Source organism: Strigops habroptila, chromosome 7, assembly GCF_004027225.2.
Source record: "Strigops habroptila isolate Jane chromosome 7, bStrHab1.2.pri, whole genome shotgun sequence".
NCBI classification, from domain to species: domain Eukaryota; kingdom Metazoa; phylum Chordata; class Aves; order Psittaciformes; family Psittacidae; genus Strigops; species Strigops habroptila.
The window spans coordinates 666,097-683,812 of NC_044283.2; the positions used below are offsets into that span (position 1 = coordinate 666,097).

Below are 17,716 nucleotides of genomic sequence, written 5' to 3' on the forward strand. Positions count from 1 at the left end.
CCATCTGGGAAGTGCTGCCTAAAACAAATTCCAGGAGATGAACATAATGAGTTCAAATGGGAGCTTTGTTGGCAACTTCAAACCCATGTCATGCCATGGCAGTGGCAGAAAACAGACCAAGGAACAGAGCTGTTGTCTTCATGCTTGTTCTGCTGCTAGACTATGGTGTTAGGTGTCAACAAGAAAATGAAGTATTGATGCCAGAACACAAAATACTCTGTTTTGTGGAGACAAAGAGAGCTGTTGGAAGAGGATCCTTCCCACTACTGTAGAAGAAACTGCCTGGTTTATTCAGTGGGAAGGTTGGGGTGGTTGTGGTGAGACTCTTTTCAAGGAGCTCTTATATTCATTTCATTTCTTCCACTTGGTGCTCTTAACTAAGGGGGCCCATCTGAGTTTCAAGCAGATGAATTGCAACCTATCTGGGCACACAAAACCACACTGACTTTGAGTTGGAGATCTTTGGATATCTGGTATTTGGCATGGCTAGAAGTAGGTGGTCCCATAGGTTAATCCCTGGAATGTGGCTGTGAGATATCACAGTGATGCTTGCACATATCTCTTTGAATAACTGAGCCCCTGTTTCTGCAAGGTGGAGCTGAAGTCTCCATGTTTGCTGGCTCTGGCATTGAATATAACAGCAAACCTGACATTTGGAAGGGGTTTTTCTATAACTGATCAACTGGTGGCATCTCAGAAATCATAGAATCATAGAATGGTTTGGGTTGGAAAGGACCTGCCAGCTCCAATCCCCTGCCATGAGCAGGGACACCTCACACTAGGCCATGTTGCCCAAGGCTCTGTCCAACCTGGCCTTGAACACTGCCAGGGATGGGGCATTTACCACTTCTAAATCCTACTAGAGATAGGTCTTGATATGAGAAAGAGGGAGGTTTGGGGTCTTAAACCCACCTAGAAAGAAAAGTGTAAAGGCATTTAATGAGGGAAAAGAAGGGGCTGTAACTCACAGCTTGTTTTGTTCTATTGCTGAGCAGAGGATAAGCTTTCCCCTTCCTGCACTGAAGCTTTCCCATCTCCATCTGCTTCCATCTATTCTGGTTACTCTGTCTACAAAGTCCTTCCAGTGTCCTGACATCTTCCTGGTACTGACAGTTCTGACCTGCAGTGGGCCGGGGTGTACAAGGAAATCTCTGTGCTCCAGTTGGTTTTAGTTTGAAATCTTCAGTATTAAGCACTGATTTTTGTTAAAAACAGTTCATGTTTTATTAGATTGAAATATTCGTTCCTCTTTGGTGTCACAAAGCTAAAAGAAAAGGTTATTGTCTTTTAATGTTGGACTTTTCCCTCTCCCGTGCCTTGTCCTTTGTCCCTGTTTTCCTTGGTGACATCAGAAAGCAAAGTGAAACACAAAATGTTCCTTTTCCTTCCACATTCAGCCAAAATGCAATGTTTTGAATGGACTCCAAGTATTTTTTCCAGAGGAAGTCAGTGTTAGACATGGCTGTCATGTATTATATATTTTAATGGCACTGCAACAAGCAGATAATGTCTTCTGTAATAGGACAAGGCAGCAGTTGTCGCCTGGGATGTGCCGACAACCTCTGTGATATTCAGGCAGGAGTTACTGATGTGAACTTTGCTTTCCAATGTATGTATGGAGAGGGGTGAGCAAAGCTTGGCTGTTTTGAGAACTGAAGGTCCAACAGTGTGGTTCATAAACTGGCCAGGACTGGGAGCTTGGAGCTCCCTACATGGCAATGGGATTGCCCATCCCTGGCAGTGTTCAAGGCCAGGTTGGACACAGGGGCTTGGAGCAACCTGCTCTAGTGGAAGGTGTCCCTGCCCATGGCAGGGGATTGGAACTGGATGAGCTTTAAGGTCCTTTCCAATACAAACCATTTCATGATTCTACATCCCTGGCAAAGCTGATGAACTCTGCCACAAGGAAGGCATGGGAGGCTGAGAACATAGCATTACAGTGAGTGATCCCAGAGACCGAAATGAGACTATGTGCCCCAAAGTGAATATTATGAGTATTTCACTCTTCTGGTGCGGTGATGCCTGGAGTCTTCCTGCAGGTATTGTCAAGCTTGTGCCTGAATGTTCAGCCCATGCTGTACACTTGGGACCTCGCTCAGCTGCCATCCTGATGATGGGAGGATGCAGAAGTCCAAGTGCCATGAGACCTATGATGCCATTGTCAGAGTTGGCAACCATAGGGAGATCAAAGAGGGGAGTTAGTGCAGTAAAAGTGCAATAGTGAGTGCTATAGACTGTCTGCTTGTTATGAATACACGAAGTATCCCAATGGAATGAGGGTCAGAGGAGCAGTTTCTCAATACCCCAGAGGATGGCCCAGCAGGATTGTTCTGGCTCTGGCAGGAGAGGAGGCTCTTCTTGGCCATCCTATGAAGGGGATATCCAGTGTGGTTGGGGCTCCCCAGTTGCTGTGGGATGAGGGACCTGATGCTCTTCCACATGCCCATGGGATAGGACAGGTTTCCTTGGGTGTGAACACGCTGGGGCCTCCCCACCTCCCCGGAAAAGCCGAGTTGCTGCTTACTTTGTATTCCACAGCATTCCAGGAGAAATGCAGCCCTGTCAGCACTTCCTAGTGACATGAGCTTGTTTTTTCCCTGCCTCCCCTGCTGCATTATTCACAACCATAAAATATCCACCAGCCTCCCCTCTCCCCCCAGCCCTGCAAAGCAAACCCCCAAACGATAACTCAAGCCCCTTCCTTCCCATTCCTTACAAAAGGCTGGGAAATAAATTCCTTGCCCTGGGTTGTTTTTATAGTGAACTCTTGAAGGCAGATTTAATCTTTAGGGCAATTTCACACTGCCTGAAACGGACCCATAAACTTAGCTCAGCATCGAATTCCTCCTCCCCTGCCTGCCCTTCCAGCTCTGCCCTGTCCCCAGCTCCCCGGGGCTCCGAGGAGGGAACTTCACCACCAGCCAAACCACATGTAGAGGGGTTTTCCACAAGGAAGGCCAGCAAGTTCCACGGTGCCACCTGGAAAGGGTTGAATCCTGCCTGAGTCATCCTGCATCGGGCAGGGGGTCCCCAGCAAGGGGATGTTGCTCCAAGGGTAGCAGTGGAGCTGGGGAGGCCAGGGGATGCAGGGAGCATCTGCTTGGCCAGGGCATGGAGTTTGTTTGCTTTGAGTGAGGGCACAGCCTTCATAGAATCATACCCATGAATGGTTTGGGTTGGAAATGACCTTAAGCTCCAGTTCCAACCCCCTGCCACGGGCAGGGACACCTTCCACTAGAGCAGGTTGCTCCAAGCCCCTGTGTCCAACCTGGCCTAGAACACTGCCAGGGATGGGGCAGCCACAGCTTCTCTGGGCACCCTGTGCCAGCGCCTCAGCACCCTCACAGGGAAGAACTTCTGCCTAAGATCTAACCTGAACATCCCATGTTTAAGTTTAAACTTTCCTCTAATCCAGGGACATTTGTTATCACTGGAGAGGAAGAAGCACCTGGAGGACATGTTTCATCCTTCCCCAGCTGAGCATGGATGGGGTTGCCTGAATTGCCAAGTAAGGGGCAATTGGAAGGAGCCCATGGCGTCTCACTGCGGTGCACGCCATGGGAGAAGGGTCTTCCTCCATCTCGCAGATCCTAGATAGACCTTTCCCCCCTGCAGTCCTGCATCCAGCTCTGGGGCAACAGCACAAGAGGGACGTGGAGCTGCTGGAGCGAGGCCAGAGGAGGCCCCGGAGCTGCTGCGAGGGCTGGAGCAGCTCTGCTCTGGAGCCAGGCTGAGAGAGCTGGGCTGGGGCAGCCTGGAGAAGAGAAGGCTCCTGAAGGGGACACCTTAGAGCAGCTTCCAGTGCCTAAAGGGGCTCCAGGAAACCTGGAGAGGGGCTTTGGACAAGGGATGGAGGGACAGGCCAAGGGGAATGGCTTTAACCTGCCAGAGGGGAGATTGAGATGAGCTCTGAGGCAGAAGCTGTTCCCTGTGAGGGTGCTGAGGCACTGGCACAGGGTGCCCAGAGAAGCTGTGGCTGCCCCATCCCTGGCAGTGTTCAAGGCCAGGTTGGACACAGGGGCTTGAGTAACCCACTCTGCCCATGGCAGAGGGTTGGGGCTGGATGAGCTTTAACGTCCCTTCCAACACAAACCAGTCTGGGATTCTATGATAACCAATGGTGAGTCATCCAACCAGCTTCTTCTTTAGGCATGGGCACATGGTTCCTGGGGGCTTTCTGCTCTGGATGACTAACAACCCTTCTGCAGCACGGGACCCAGCCAACACATGGGAAAGGACAGAACCACCACAAGCTCTTTCTCCTTTTAGCAGTTTTAATTTAGAATGACTTATTACCTGGGAAATCATCCCCCCCTTTGCATAAACACACACTTTAATACATTGCAATGAGCAGAGGGGGAGAGATGGAAGTTTCCGTTGACTTGATTTTCTTTCTCTAGCTTATAAAATATCTAAAATGCATAAATAAAATGCTCTGTTGCAAAAATGCTGGCAGGTTTCTCCAAAGCAAGGCAGGGAATGGAGCTGAAATGAAATACAACCATCCAGGGTGATCTCTTCAAGTGAACCCAGTCTCAATGGGCTTTAAGTGCCCACAGCCTCCCTGCTCGGATATTTATGTTCTTATGCGGTGTGACAGAGTCTTTTCCCCCTTTTTTATTGACTATAGCACGATAGAATGAATCAGAGTCCTGCAGCCACCACAGTGAATTTATGGAGCTCTGAATGTGTGGCGGATAATGCTGAATTTCCTGGGTTTAATGAAACCTGCTCCATTAATGATGGTGCCGTGTGGCAGGAGCCATGGCCCGCAGGGCACACCTCTGAGCTGTGTCAGGGGACACTGGTGGTGCCTCTGCCTCCCCTTTGCAAGCCATGGCTGGAGCCAGGAATAACAAGACCTTGGCTTTGTGTCTCTGCCTCTCTCCTTCTGTCCTCACACCTCTTAGCCCTAACTCTCAGGCATCTTGTGGCATCCCCAAAGTGGTGTTAGATCCTGGTGGGAAATGTCACTGCCTGCAACCACAGAAATAGCAAATGTTGTGGCATGGGTACAAATCCACCCTAGATTACATTAATGCGACCACAAACTTATTGTCACAGTGATGGGATTTCAACCCTCCTTGTTAGACTAAGTCTGATTTAAATCTACGTTTAACTTTTAATCCCCCCTGACTGGCTTTCTGTGGAATGTTGGTGTGACCATCCAGAAGGCAGAGCATCTGCTCTGCTGTTCACCCACTCACCGTAGTAACCAGGCTACTGCAGTTGCAGACTTCTCATGGGTGTTCTGTAAATCATCTTCTCTCCAGGAAGCAGAAATTGCTGCCTCATCCTATTGCTGAGTTCCCACATGGATGCTGTCTCACAAGCAGATAATAATAATAATTATAATAATTATTATTATTAGGCTCCTTAAGGGGAGACCTTAGAGCAGCTTCAGTGCCTAAAGGAGCTACAGGAAACCTAGAGAGGGGCTTTGGATGATGATGATTATTATTATTATTACTATTATTATTATTACTATTACTATTATTATTACTATTATTTAGTACTGTGGCTGGGTTGAAGAATGGATGGGTGATAGCTCCTGCACTGCACAACGGCTGGGTCAATGATGACAATCAGAGGGGATGCTCATGGTGTAATTTTCATTCCAGGTACTTTGCCAGTAGGCTTCTGGGGCTGCTCCAAAACCTTTCCATGGGTTGTCGCAGCAGCTCTACAGAGGTCTATAGACAAACAATTACCCATTTAATAGAAATGAGAAGGGTATACAGACAGTGGCAGATCTCACATGGTAAAGGACTGAAATCAAGCGTCACAGTGCCACTGCTTGGACCAAAGTCATGACTTGCTGGTGCTCTGAATCTCTCCTTTCTAGAACGTAGATGTAGTAGTAAATACGACAAGCATGTGCAGCCTGGCAGCACCCAGGGTAATACTAGCAGCAGATTTACTGGGTATCATGTCCAGCTCTGGCATTCACCTGTCCTGAGAATGAAAACCTGGAGGATGTGCTGAAAAGATGAGCACTGAGGAATCATAGAACCATGGAATGGTTTGTGTGTGTTGGAAGGGACCTTAAAACTCATCCAGTTCCAACCCCCTGCCACCAGCAGGGACACCTTCCACTAGAGCAGGTTGCCTCAGGCCCTGTCCAACCTGGCCTTGAACACACTGTTCTCTTTCATTACATATTCATGTTTAGTAAGTAAACTTGGAGCCACAGGTACTATAAGTAGCAGAGGTGTTTGCTGGGCCAGAGTTGACCAACTGCACACAAACCGCCTATGATAGACCTGGCAGCAGATCAGAGCAGAAGTGGATCCACACTTGTGCAGGGCTCTGGCTTGCAGAGCTGGGGTGAGAGATGGGCAGGAAGGGAAGGGATGCATTTGAATTGCCTACCACAAGTGTAGTTTAAGTATTATTCCTATAGTTTCCAGAGGAAGGCGAAGTTGGCAGTGTTATCACTCAGCAGTCATTGCTCTCTCCACCTTGAAGAGTCACCCTCATATAAATCATGTGAATATGATGCTCTCACTCCAAAAGCTCCTGTTTGCAAGGTCATGGTGCCTGTTTGCCCAAGTATTGTCACTAAATTAAGGCACAAACTGGTACCAACTCACCTCCAGAAGCATCTTGAGTTTTCCACTGAGCAGCTTTGGCCAAGAACTGGCCAGAGGCAATGTTGTCCCCCTGTGGCTTTGGTCCTGCAGAACTGGAGCAAGACCCACAACAGCATTATCCTACAGGTCTTCCACTGCTGTAGGATGGGAGTAGCCAGGCTCTGCCCACTTCTACTGTTAAGCCTTTTATTCTTCCTTGTTTTCGTCTCTGGTGTGATTTTAGGAGCACTTCTGGAGCTTGGACAAGACAGAAAACAAGATTCCACCGCAGCTTATCTTCCAGATCTGGGACAACGACAAGTTCTCTTTTGATGATTATTTGGGTAAGTTGGGAATGTTTTTTGGCTTCATCTCCATTGATGCAGACAGGAAGGAAAAAATTATGGAGTCCTCTCAGGATATGAAGGAAGTTTAACAAGACCAGTTTAAGCCACTGAACAGGATTCAGTGTCAGGATGAATTCAAGACTGATGATAAGTTCCTGGGCTGACATAATGTTGAGAGGATCATTGAATCCAACAGAGCCATCACCTTGCAGCACCTTCTTCTGTGACTTGTCTGAGTCCATGCTGAAATGTGCTCATCAGAGCTATGTGTGTTTGAGCTGAGGCCACTGACCTGATTTGAGGATCATTGATGTGGTGCTCACCTGGATGTTTAGACATGAACAGAACTCAGTTCAATGCTTGCCCCTTTCAGTGCTGGTAATCATCCTCAGAGATCTAGGATTAGGTCAAGGAGAGAATAAACCAAACCCCTCTAATAGCAAGGACAGCAGAGCCATGCAGCACGTTATCTGTGCAGAAGCTGCAGGCTCCAGCATTATGAGTGGTTTTTGGCTGGATCTTGTTCTACCTTTCTTTTTGCCATTAAAAAACTTCAAACATCAAAGGCTTCGCTGAGGAAGGAAGTGATCAAGATCCTTTCAAATCCTGTCCTTGATGAACTACCTAGGCTGAGCGCTGGAATAACCTCTCCAAGGTGTGTTTTCCATTCTGGCTCTGCACATAGAATCAGGGAATGGTTTGGGTTGGCAAAGACCTTAAAGCTCCTCCAGTTCCAAATCCCTGCCATGGGCAGGGACACCTTCCACTAGAGCAGGTTGCTCCAAGCCCCTGTGTCCAACCTGGCCTTGAACACTGCCAGGGATGGGGCAGCCACAGCTTCTCTGGGCACCCTGTGCCAGCGCCTCAGCACCCTCACAGGGAACAGCTTCTGCCTCAGAGCTCATCTCAATCTCCCCTCTGGCAGGTTAAAGCCGTTCCCCTTGTCCTGTCCCTACAGGCCCTTGTCCAAAGCCCCTCTCCAGGTTTCCTGGAGCCCCTTTAGGCACTGGAGCTGCTCTAAGGTGTCCCCTTGAGGAGCCTTCTCTTCTCCAGGCTGATCAAGCCCAACTTGGCTTGGTGATCCCAAGTGCTGAATTCCTAGGAAGAGCCACTAGCTAAAACTAGCGCTATGCTTGGAAATCAAGCCACACTTAAGCCTTCTCTCCCCCTTGCTATGTGGGGGTCTGCCCAAGCTCCCTGAGGTCAGGAGGGTGCCACAGTGAATATTTCTTTTGGGAAAGAATCCACATTTTAAGGACTTGTTGCACAGAAATGTCTACCCAGTGTTTTCCTCCTTGCAGGCTCCATTCAGATGGATCTCAACAGGATGCCCAAACCTGCCAAGACTGCTGAGAAGTGCTCCTTGGAGCTAGTAGATGACACTTGGTCTTCAAGCCACTTTGTGTCACTGTTTGAGCAGAAAACAGTCAAGGGATGGTGGCCCTGTGTTGCTGAGCAGGATCAGAAGAAGATCCTGGCGGTAAGGTGGCTTCTTGACATGTTCTCTTGGGGGGACTCACTCAAAGCACTGAGGAGGTATGTGGCCAGGCCAAGCACATGCAGGATGCCATGGCCAGGACAAGAAATACAGTGCTGGGCTGCACCTTTTACAGACTGCACCAGCTTTTGCACTTGGATGTTCTCCAGGACTTGTCCAGCACCATCCAAATGCCTCAGAAGAAATGATTTTTCCAGCACCATCCAAATGCCTCAGAAGAAATGATTTCTTCTGTAGGTTTTTTGCTGTGGTTTTTGGAACATGCCACCTAATTCGACTCCGTATCTCATCTATTCTTAATGACATTGTGTTGTGACAAGTACCATGGAAAGGTTCCAGCTGGCAAACTGATCTATTTAAGTGCAAGTATCTGGGCTCCCGTTCAAGTCTTTGGCAACTGTTCAATGCAGGTAAAGGAGTCCAGGCAGTGAGTTAAGTCATTCAACATAAGACCTTGGACTTGGTTGCCTGAACTTGGGTGTTGGTGATATTTGAGATGTCCTAGAGTATCTGAGAACGTTATAGTGGGCAATGAGACATCTGTATGAAATCTACTTTACTGGGTTCCTCATGATCCTTGTTGGCGGTGGATGGGTTATGCTCAAGGTAGTTTTTCTTTCTCCAATCAGTGTTTTGTATCATAGGTTCATTTCTCACCTCTCCCTTTTCTTTTGGTTTGGTTTTGTTTCTAAGTTTGGTTTTTGTTTAACCCACACAGGGCAAATTGGAAATGACTTTGGAAATTGTGGCAGAACAAGAGCACGAGGAGCGGCCAGCTGGCATGGGTCGGGATGAGCCAAATATGAACCCCAAGCTGGAGGACCCCAAGTAAGAGCATCTTGAATGGGAAAGTAACCACCAGGGCACAGATTTCTCAAGGAGCAATTGAAAATCTGGGTTCCCAGTTTGGGGTCTGCAATGGGTTTGCTCCTGTGTAGGCTCCATTGCTGAACTGCTGATGCTCAGACTGTAGGAACTGAGACAATCCAGGGTGGCTGGGAGGCTGGTTTGGACCACCAAGGAGGGCATTTGGCATAGTCTACCCAGAGGGATCATAGAATGGTTGGGTTAGAAGGGAGCTTAAAGATCATCCAGTCCCAACCCCCTGCCACGGGCAGGGACACCTTCCACTAGAGCAGGTTGCTCCAAGCCCCTGTGTCCAACCTGGCCTTGGGTATGGGTTTCTGGGATGAGCAGCCAGCCCATTACAGCAGGTCATGCTCGTGGGGTTGGGGATCCAGGAGGATGAAAGTACTGTGAAACTCAGAAGTGACCTCAACTTTGACTCCAGGCGCCCAGAAACCTCCTTCCTCTGGTTCACCTCCCCATACAAGACCCTGAAGTACATCCTGTGGCGGCGGTACAAGTGGGTGGTTATCCTGGCCATCGTCCTCTTCATCTTGCTGCTCTTCCTGGGAATCTTCATCTACGCCTTCCCGGTATGATGGGTGTGGGAGAGGATGTGGGGGTTGACCAAGGTTGGCTCTGTGGTGACAGAGATGGTCCTAGTGCAGGTGACTGCAGAGTGCCATGGTGGTCCCTGAGGGACAATGTGGTGGACCATGGTGGGTCAAAGAGAGAGTTTGTGTTTCTGTGCTTTGCTGCAGACTCACTGTGAGGTGCTCACCTCTTTGTGCCCATGTTTCAATTTGTGCGTAACGATGCTGAGGTTTAATTGATGGTCTTCAAAGAGGTTCCAGCAGCTGATGCTGGAAGTGGTGCAAGTTGGTGCGAAAATCCCTGACAAACATGCAGCCTAATTAGGAATGAACCTAATTCCTAATTAGAATCCCAGAATCCCAGACTGGTTTGGATCGGAAGGGACCTTAAAGCTCCTCCAGTTTCACCCCCTGCCCCGGGCAGGGACACATTCCACTAGAGCAGGTTGCTCCAAGCCCCTGTGTCCAACCTGGCCTTGAACACTGCCAGGGATGGGGCAGCCACAGCTTCTCTGGGCACCCTGTGCCAGCGCCTCAGCACCCTCACAGGGAAGAGCTTCTGCCTCAGAGCTCATCTCAGTCTCCCCTCTGGCAGGTTAAAGCCATTCCCCTTGGCCTGTCCCTACAGACCCTTGTCCAAAGCCCCTCTCCAGGTTTCCTGTAGCCCCTTTAGGTATTGGCATTATTAGGTTTTATTGCTATTTTCATATATTAGGAATGAAACTGAGCATTTTACTGGGCTGAGCAGTGGCAAAACCCACATTGGTCAGTAAGAGCTTAAAGATGCAGGGAGTCTGTAGGTGTTGGGGCAGCCCTGTCTCTCACTATCAAGGCTTGGAGCACGTTACACCAATGTAATATCTGAAACGAGGGGAAGGGTTTTCACCTCATTCATCACTAAAGTGGCTTTTTCTTGCCTTGCTGAAACTGGCAAACCTAAATAAATAAATAACAGAGCCCTTTGCCTTCCACTTTGGCCATGGATGGGGGTTTATATCCTCCTCTGTTTCTACAGCACTGGAATAATTCATGCTGGCTCTTGGATGCCATTTCCCCTCCTCTCAGACTGATAAGAAAAATGACCCGTTTCTCTCCTTCCAGCAGTTAACAAATTCTCCTCCTAGTATAGGATTTTTTTGTTTTACATAGGAACTCATTGGGGTAATTTATAACTTCATGTGAGAGAACGTGGCTGCCTTTTGCAGATGCCTTTGTGTGCTTGCAGTGTGCAAGCGAAGAGCGAGGTGTGGAATTTCTTCTCGCCATCATAATCACTTTCAGATGATCTGAAGTCGTGCATGTTCCATTGTTCCCATTGAGAAAATAGGGGTTGGGATTAGATCAAGGCTTTCCCCACCTCTATATGCTTGTATCCACGGGAAAAGCTGGATACTCGTGCTGTAGAAACAATTCTGGAGGTGCTAAGGAGTATGAAGGAGGAAATAATTGTGCATGCCCTGTGCTTGGAGCCATTCCTGGAGACTCCCTCCATGTCAAGTGGCAGAAACCAAACCTTTTCAACCGAGAACTCAGTGTTTCCCTGCAGATGCAAGTGGCTTTGCAGCCATTCCAGTGGGATCATATAAAACCAACGTTGAGAGGAGAAAACTTTGCAAACTCTAAATCCTGATTTACACTCATTATCACTTGGGATGAGTCCCTTTTTCCAGCTCAATGTTGTTTTATTCAGTTTCAGTTTGGTCAGGTCAGGTTTTAGTTGTGTTCTGACAAAGTCAGGCCGTGTTTCATGGAATTTCCCTGGGTTTATGTCTATTTGGCCAGCTTTCCCTAGATTTTTGAGGTCACTGGTTCTGCATTTACTTGGAGATTTAATTCCTTTCCCATTCCATCAGGCACTAAGCTTGGCTGTTGCGCTGGTGATGCTTTGCTATGAAGGATGCCCCTGGCATCCTGACCTTTGGCAGGGCTCACCATCACACCCCTGATTAAAGGCATGGAAAACCAAACCCTCCTCACTTCTGTTCTTGATCTGCGTGGCAGGAGCACCGCCAGAACCTGTTTAAAGTAAGGACCTTGCTGCTTTTATATGTAAATCCTGCCACTCCACAGTTTTGAGGTCCCACGCTGCAGGTAGAGGGTTCTGTGTGTGTCCTGCCCCTCTCATCCTGGCAAAGGGGTGGGTGGTGGGAGGCAAACCTCATGGGAATCCTGTTAGGGCATGTGTACCATCAGTGTGAGCAGGCAGAGGGCAAGGAACAGGGATACAGTGATGCTAAGGGGCACATACAGAGGTGAAGTTACTATTTTCCTGCTTCTGTTGCCCTTTTTGCCTACGGCATTACATGAAGAGCTTTCTGCTTGTTGGGATCTTCACTGTGACCTCCAGGGTCCTTCCAGTCATGGAAGCCAAGGACCTGCTTGCAGATCGAATCCCTGCTGCAGATCAAATCCCTGCCTGCCTACAGGCTCCACTAGGGACCATTGTGTCCCAAATCTGGCTCCAAACCTTGTCCTGTTTGGACTCTGCCTGAGGGCACCATGAGCTAAGCTAACCCTGGATAGGTCACCTCCATCCCAAGCAGACAGGAATCTCCCCTGAACACAAACCCAGGGCATTTTCCTTGGCTTTTGGTATAAAAATGGGATTTCATTATTATTCATTCCTATTCTGCATACAGTGCTGAAAGCTTCCGACCACAGACCCAGCTTTGTGGTCAGAAAGTAAGAGCAAATGTCCCATTTGAAAGCTGTGTGCTTCCACCCAGAATGGCAAAGGGCTTCTGTGGTTCTCAAAACCACTTATTCCCCCCAAAAGCTCCAGCTTTTCAGTGAATGATGAAGCTGATGTCTTGGTCTTGTTCAATTACCCACCAAGAGATGCTTTACACCCCAGGGAAGTATTTGCTAAAGGCTGTATTCCAGAATATTCCCAAAATAGCCTTTACATGGAATCAGAAACCTCTCAAAATGTGGTGCCTTTGTGCTTCTGCTGTCCTCAGGACACAGAGTACATGTGATGGATCATGGGCTGGAATAAAGATCTTCCCATCCCTCATCTCAGCTCCTCTTCAAAGCCTCTTTCCCAGGAGAGCTCTGAGCAACCAGCAGTTGTTTTCCAGCCAGGGAATGTGCATTGGCTGCGTTGGTGGGATCTGGGGTCCCTGGAGGGAGCAGGAGGAGACCTGCAGGAGTTGGGAAGGGTCTGGAAGTGCTTTGGGGCGAAGAGGAGGTGATCAGGATCTGTGGGGAGCTGGGAGTACAGCAGTATGGGAAACTTAGGCACAAGTCCATAAGAAATCAGTCATCATTAGCACAACTGTTGACAGAGCAACTCCTCTGAGTTGGTGAGAGGCCATTTCCAACTGGAAAACCTTTGGGTTTGGGTGGAAAACTGCATGGTATTGCGAATTTCCATAAAAAATTAGTTGTCTAGTTTTACAAAAATGGGAAAAAATGTTGAAAATCTGATATTCTGAGGTTCTTTATGTTTTCACTTGGGCTCTTCCACCCAGTCTTAGTGTCAGGTTACTCCTGGTTTGCCTTGCAGAGTGGTTGTCATTATGGTCTATACAAGCTAGGACTCTTGGAACAGCATTCCCTGGATATTTCCTATATGATTTCCTTATCCTTAGATTTAACTTGACATCAGAACACTCCTTAAACAACAGATGAACGTCTAATGAGCTCCAGTAGCTGGATGTTGAAGTGAGGGGAATTCTTCCAGTGGAAATAGGATGCTAATTTGGGAGATGAAGGTTAATGAACCATTGGAACAATGTGCTGAAGGTTGTGGTTAATGCATCGTTGCTCGAGGCGTCCACGTATGGAGATTGAATGTCCTCCTACAAGATATGCTCCAGTTCCACTTTATGCTCCTGTCCAGCAATGCTCATTTACAGCACGCTGTGGGGCTTTTTGGGAAGGGACAGTGGCTTTGATGGACTTTTCATCCAACATTGCCATAGCTGAGAAGAGCTTTGCCTTCTGCTGTGGGGATGGTTGGGTGAAAGTCTTGGTGTACACAAGGTCAGATGGAAAGGTTGTAAAACTCGGGTGTTTAGAATCATAGAGTCACAGTTTGTGTTGGAGGGACCTTAAAGCTCCTCCAGCTCCAACCCCTGCCACGGGCAGGGACACCTTCCACTAGAGCAGGTTGCTCCAAGCCCCTGTGTCCAACCTGGCCTTGAACACTGCCAGGGATGGGGCAGCCACAGCTTCTCTGGGCACCCTGTGCCGGTGCCTCAGCACCCTCACAGGGAAGAACTTGTCCTTATATCCCACCTAAACCTCCCCTGTTTGAGTTTGAAGCAGTTTTTGCCTCTGTAACACACAAGGAACACGGCAGCAAAGTTGTGTCCCCAAAGCAGTGCTTATTGTAAAGATGTTAGTGGCTACCACCATAAGAGTATGTACTTCTCCTTCCAGCTGGAGCCAGCTCTGCTCTGCAGCACCATGCGAATGTTTACTACCTTCTAAAGCTCTGTTTGTGTTCTGCCAGCCCAGCCTTGCTTCCGTTGGCATCAATTCCAATTACAGCCCTCTCCCTGTGTTGATGGATAATCCTGCTTGGCTTTCAGCACTTTCTTAATACAAAGCCTGAGCTGGACACACAACTTGCTACCCTTCATTATACCACCAGTCAAAGCATCCAACGAGGAGTGGTTTGGAGGATAGGCTCTGAGAGACAAATGGATGGATAATGAATTTGAAGGTTATATGTCACTGGAGGCCTTTCTAATGCCTTCTGGTACAGTGCCCTAACGTTGCTTGCTTGATTTATGGCATTATTAGAAATCCTTGTTGGCAAACTGCCTCCTCATTTGCTACACATTGTAATTTATCAAGATGCCATTGGTCAGACTTGACTTTTGTTGTGTTTTGGGGGTTTTTTCCCTTCTATTTCCCCCATTCCTCCAAAGACCTTATGGGTAACAAGCACTATGAGCTGTTTCCAAACTTGTTTTGCTTTAAAGTGACAGGGTGATAGAACATCCTGTACCAATTAAACTCAATATGCTGAGGAGGGACTTCCAAACTGGCTGGTATGTGGTTGTGGGGCTTTGAATTGGAGCTACTTTAACTAGAGCTCTTTCCAAATGACCTAAGCCGGAGTCTTTGTATTTCATTGTGGTCTTGATAAGCAAGAGTTTACACAGCTTATGCTTTTCCCAGTGCTGTCATCTTCTCTTAAGGAAGGAATTGCACATTCCATAGGCTAAAATGCTGTGACACCTCATTTGACATGAGCCCCATACTTCACTGTGCACTAACACGGACAGTAGATCCCAGAACACAGGCACAGGAAGGTCTCGCCTGGGGTGTCTGCTCTGAGGAGCAAACCCCACACCAAATGCTGATGCTGAAGGAGGTGGTTGAGGCATTGAGGGATGCAGAGAACAAAGATTCAGCAATAGGTTTGCTGTTCTTGGTTGCCTTTGGCAGATGCTTTGGAGATAGTCCGTGGACCTGCAGGCTGGGTCTATACTAAACCAGGATGGGGCAGAGCTTGAGAACAATCCTCTTGATGTTCTGACCCAGGTGGTGTGATCCTGGGTGCAGGTTTTGACTCATGGAAAGCAGCACTCTCCAGAAAACATCACGGCATGGTGTGATGGATGCCTGGGACCTGTTTCCAAAGGGTCCAACCCAACAGGCAGAAAGGATGAGAGAGATGACAGGCTGAGAGAGCTGGGCTGGGGCAGCCTGGAGAAGAGAAGGCTCCTGAAGGGGAGACCTTAGAGCAGCTCCAGTGCCTAAAGGGCCTCCAGGAAACCTGGAGAGGGGCTTTGGACAAGGGATGGAGGGACAGGCCAAGGGGAATGGCTTTAACCTGCCAGAGGGGAGATTGAGATGAGCTCTGAGGCAGAAGCTCTTCCCTGTGAGGGTGCTGAGGCGCTGGCACAGACTTTTCCCAGAGAAGCTGTGGCTGCCCCATCCCTGGCAGTGTTCAAGGCCAGGTTGGACACAGGGGCTTGGAGCAACCTGCTCTAGTGGAAGGTGTCCCTGCCCGTGGCAGGGGCTTGGAGCTGGAGGAGCTTTAAGGTCCCTTCCAACAAAAACCAGTCTGGGATTCCATTCTATGAGGTTACCCATTTTGGGGGGATCATGGGGAGAAGGAGCTGTAAGGACATGAGGCCAAGGCTGGGCTAGAGAACAGAGCCTCAGGGTTTGGGGGGAGCAGTACAAATAGACAGTGGAGTGGAATGGGCACCAGGAGCAACTCAACAAAGAGCTGGATGCTCTCTCCTCACCTGCAAGAAAAGCATGAGAGCAGTGGGATGGAGCTGATGGGAAGGTGCCACATTTCTTATGAGGGGATGAAGAGGTGGGAATTTACCTTCAAAACTGGTGCAAGGAGCAAACAAAACCCAGGAATGACTCCTGGTGCTCTTTGCTCGGGGCTTGTGATCAGTAGCCTATATTAGGAGCAGGCAAGACCTGTTTCCCTCCTGTGTCTTAGGCTTTTTACCATCTTCGCTCATAGGAATCCACTTTTACTTGCTTGTCTCTGGGCTGGGAGCTTGGCATCACTCCTGCCCTGAAGGCAACTAAGTCTGCACTTCTGTGCCCCTAAAGATGCTTTAACCTCCACAGCCACCCTGCTGTACCTGATGCAAACCAGCTCATCTCCCTTGTTCTTCCATCCCTGCAGAACTATGCTGCTATGAAACTGGTGAAGCCTTTCAACTGAAACTGTGCTGAGAAATGCCTGCAAGGTCCAGCGCCTGCCTGGGTGGTTTGGAAAGACTCCGTGGCTCTGCACTGGATCCCATCTGCAGATGGAGACGGAGAAGGAACAGCTTCACTCAGGCCCTAAGCTGCTGCCCAAATGAAAATCCAGCTGATGCTGATGCAGCATGAGGAATCCCACCTCCAGCACCCGCCTCGGAAGCTCATCCCAACCATACCTACTCTCAAATACTTCTTATTTTACTTCCTTGTCTGTCGTCTCTTTGGGGTTGTTTTTGGTTAAGCAGAACTGAAGAGGGTGGGGGACAAAGGGATCTTTTCACATGCAGTCTGTGAGCATGGAGACACGTTGCAGACCTTAGAGGACGAGTCATGGGCTGCTGGTGTGAGCAGCACGTGCAAGCCAAACCCTCTCAGCTTCTGAGCACGCTTCCCTTTGCACCCTGTTTTCCTTCCCTGTGCGATGCGTATTGCCTGGTTTATAGATGTGTAAAGTCTATTGAAGACAAGATATGCTGCACAGCCCGAAAGCCTGGGCTGCCACGTTGCCTTTCCAAAGCGAGAGCGAACATCACGGGATACAGGGCTCAGGGAAAAGGCCGAGATGTAAAACCCAGGCAGGAGCTGGTGGGAACTGCTAAACCAAAACTCTCATTGAATTCTGTGCTTGTGAAGGACCTCACACTCTGGCTTGTGGGTTTTGGAGCCTGTTTTCCCTCTGCTGCTCCCTCTGCTCTGAGCTGCTCCCTTATGTCTGCTGGCATCACAAATCATGGAATGGTTTCATCTGGAAGGGACCTTAAAGCTGATCCAGTTCCAACCCCCTGCCATGGGCAGGGACACCTTCCACTGGAGCAGGTTGCTCCAAGCCCCTGTGTCCAACCTGGCCTTGAACACTGCCAGGGATGGGGCAGCCACAGCTTCTCTGGGCACCCTGGGCCAGCGCCTCAGCACCCTCATGGTAAAGGATTTCTTCCTTGAAGTGTTCCCCTCCTGCACTTCAGCAGGATGAGACACATCTCCCTTGGTTTCATTTGCTCCTGGAGCTGTTGCTGCTCAGCATGACATGTGAGAGCAGTAGCAGTGGAAAGTGATCCTGAGGGATCAGAGTTTCTCAGGACAAACTGTGCTAATGTCAGCTCCTGCCCTGCTCCAGCAAGGCACTTAAGCCTGGGCTTAGTGGAAGGCAGGGAGAAAAGCCAGGCACAT

General features: G+C 48.9%; 1 protein-coding gene across 10 annotated transcripts in view; it reads left to right on the plus strand.

Annotated features, from left to right (window-relative positions):
• DYSF (dysferlin) overlaps positions 1-16,750 on the plus strand; it is an 88,547-nt gene extending 71,797 nt beyond the window's left edge. For all 10 annotated transcript variants that reach the window (XM_030492314.1, XM_030492317.1, XM_030492322.1 and 7 more), the window contains 5 exons: positions 6,817-6,916; positions 8,221-8,399; positions 9,136-9,245; positions 9,709-9,856; positions 16,470-16,750. In XM_030492314.1, coding sequence (XP_030348174.1) covers positions 6,817-6,916; positions 8,221-8,399; positions 9,136-9,245; positions 9,709-9,856; positions 16,470-16,508 — 576 coding nt within the window. In that variant the 3' untranslated portion in view covers positions 16,509-16,750. The remainder of the gene's footprint in view (positions 1-6,816; positions 6,917-8,220; positions 8,400-9,135; positions 9,246-9,708; positions 9,857-16,469) is intronic.
• Positions 16,751-17,716: the final 966 nt, after the last annotated feature.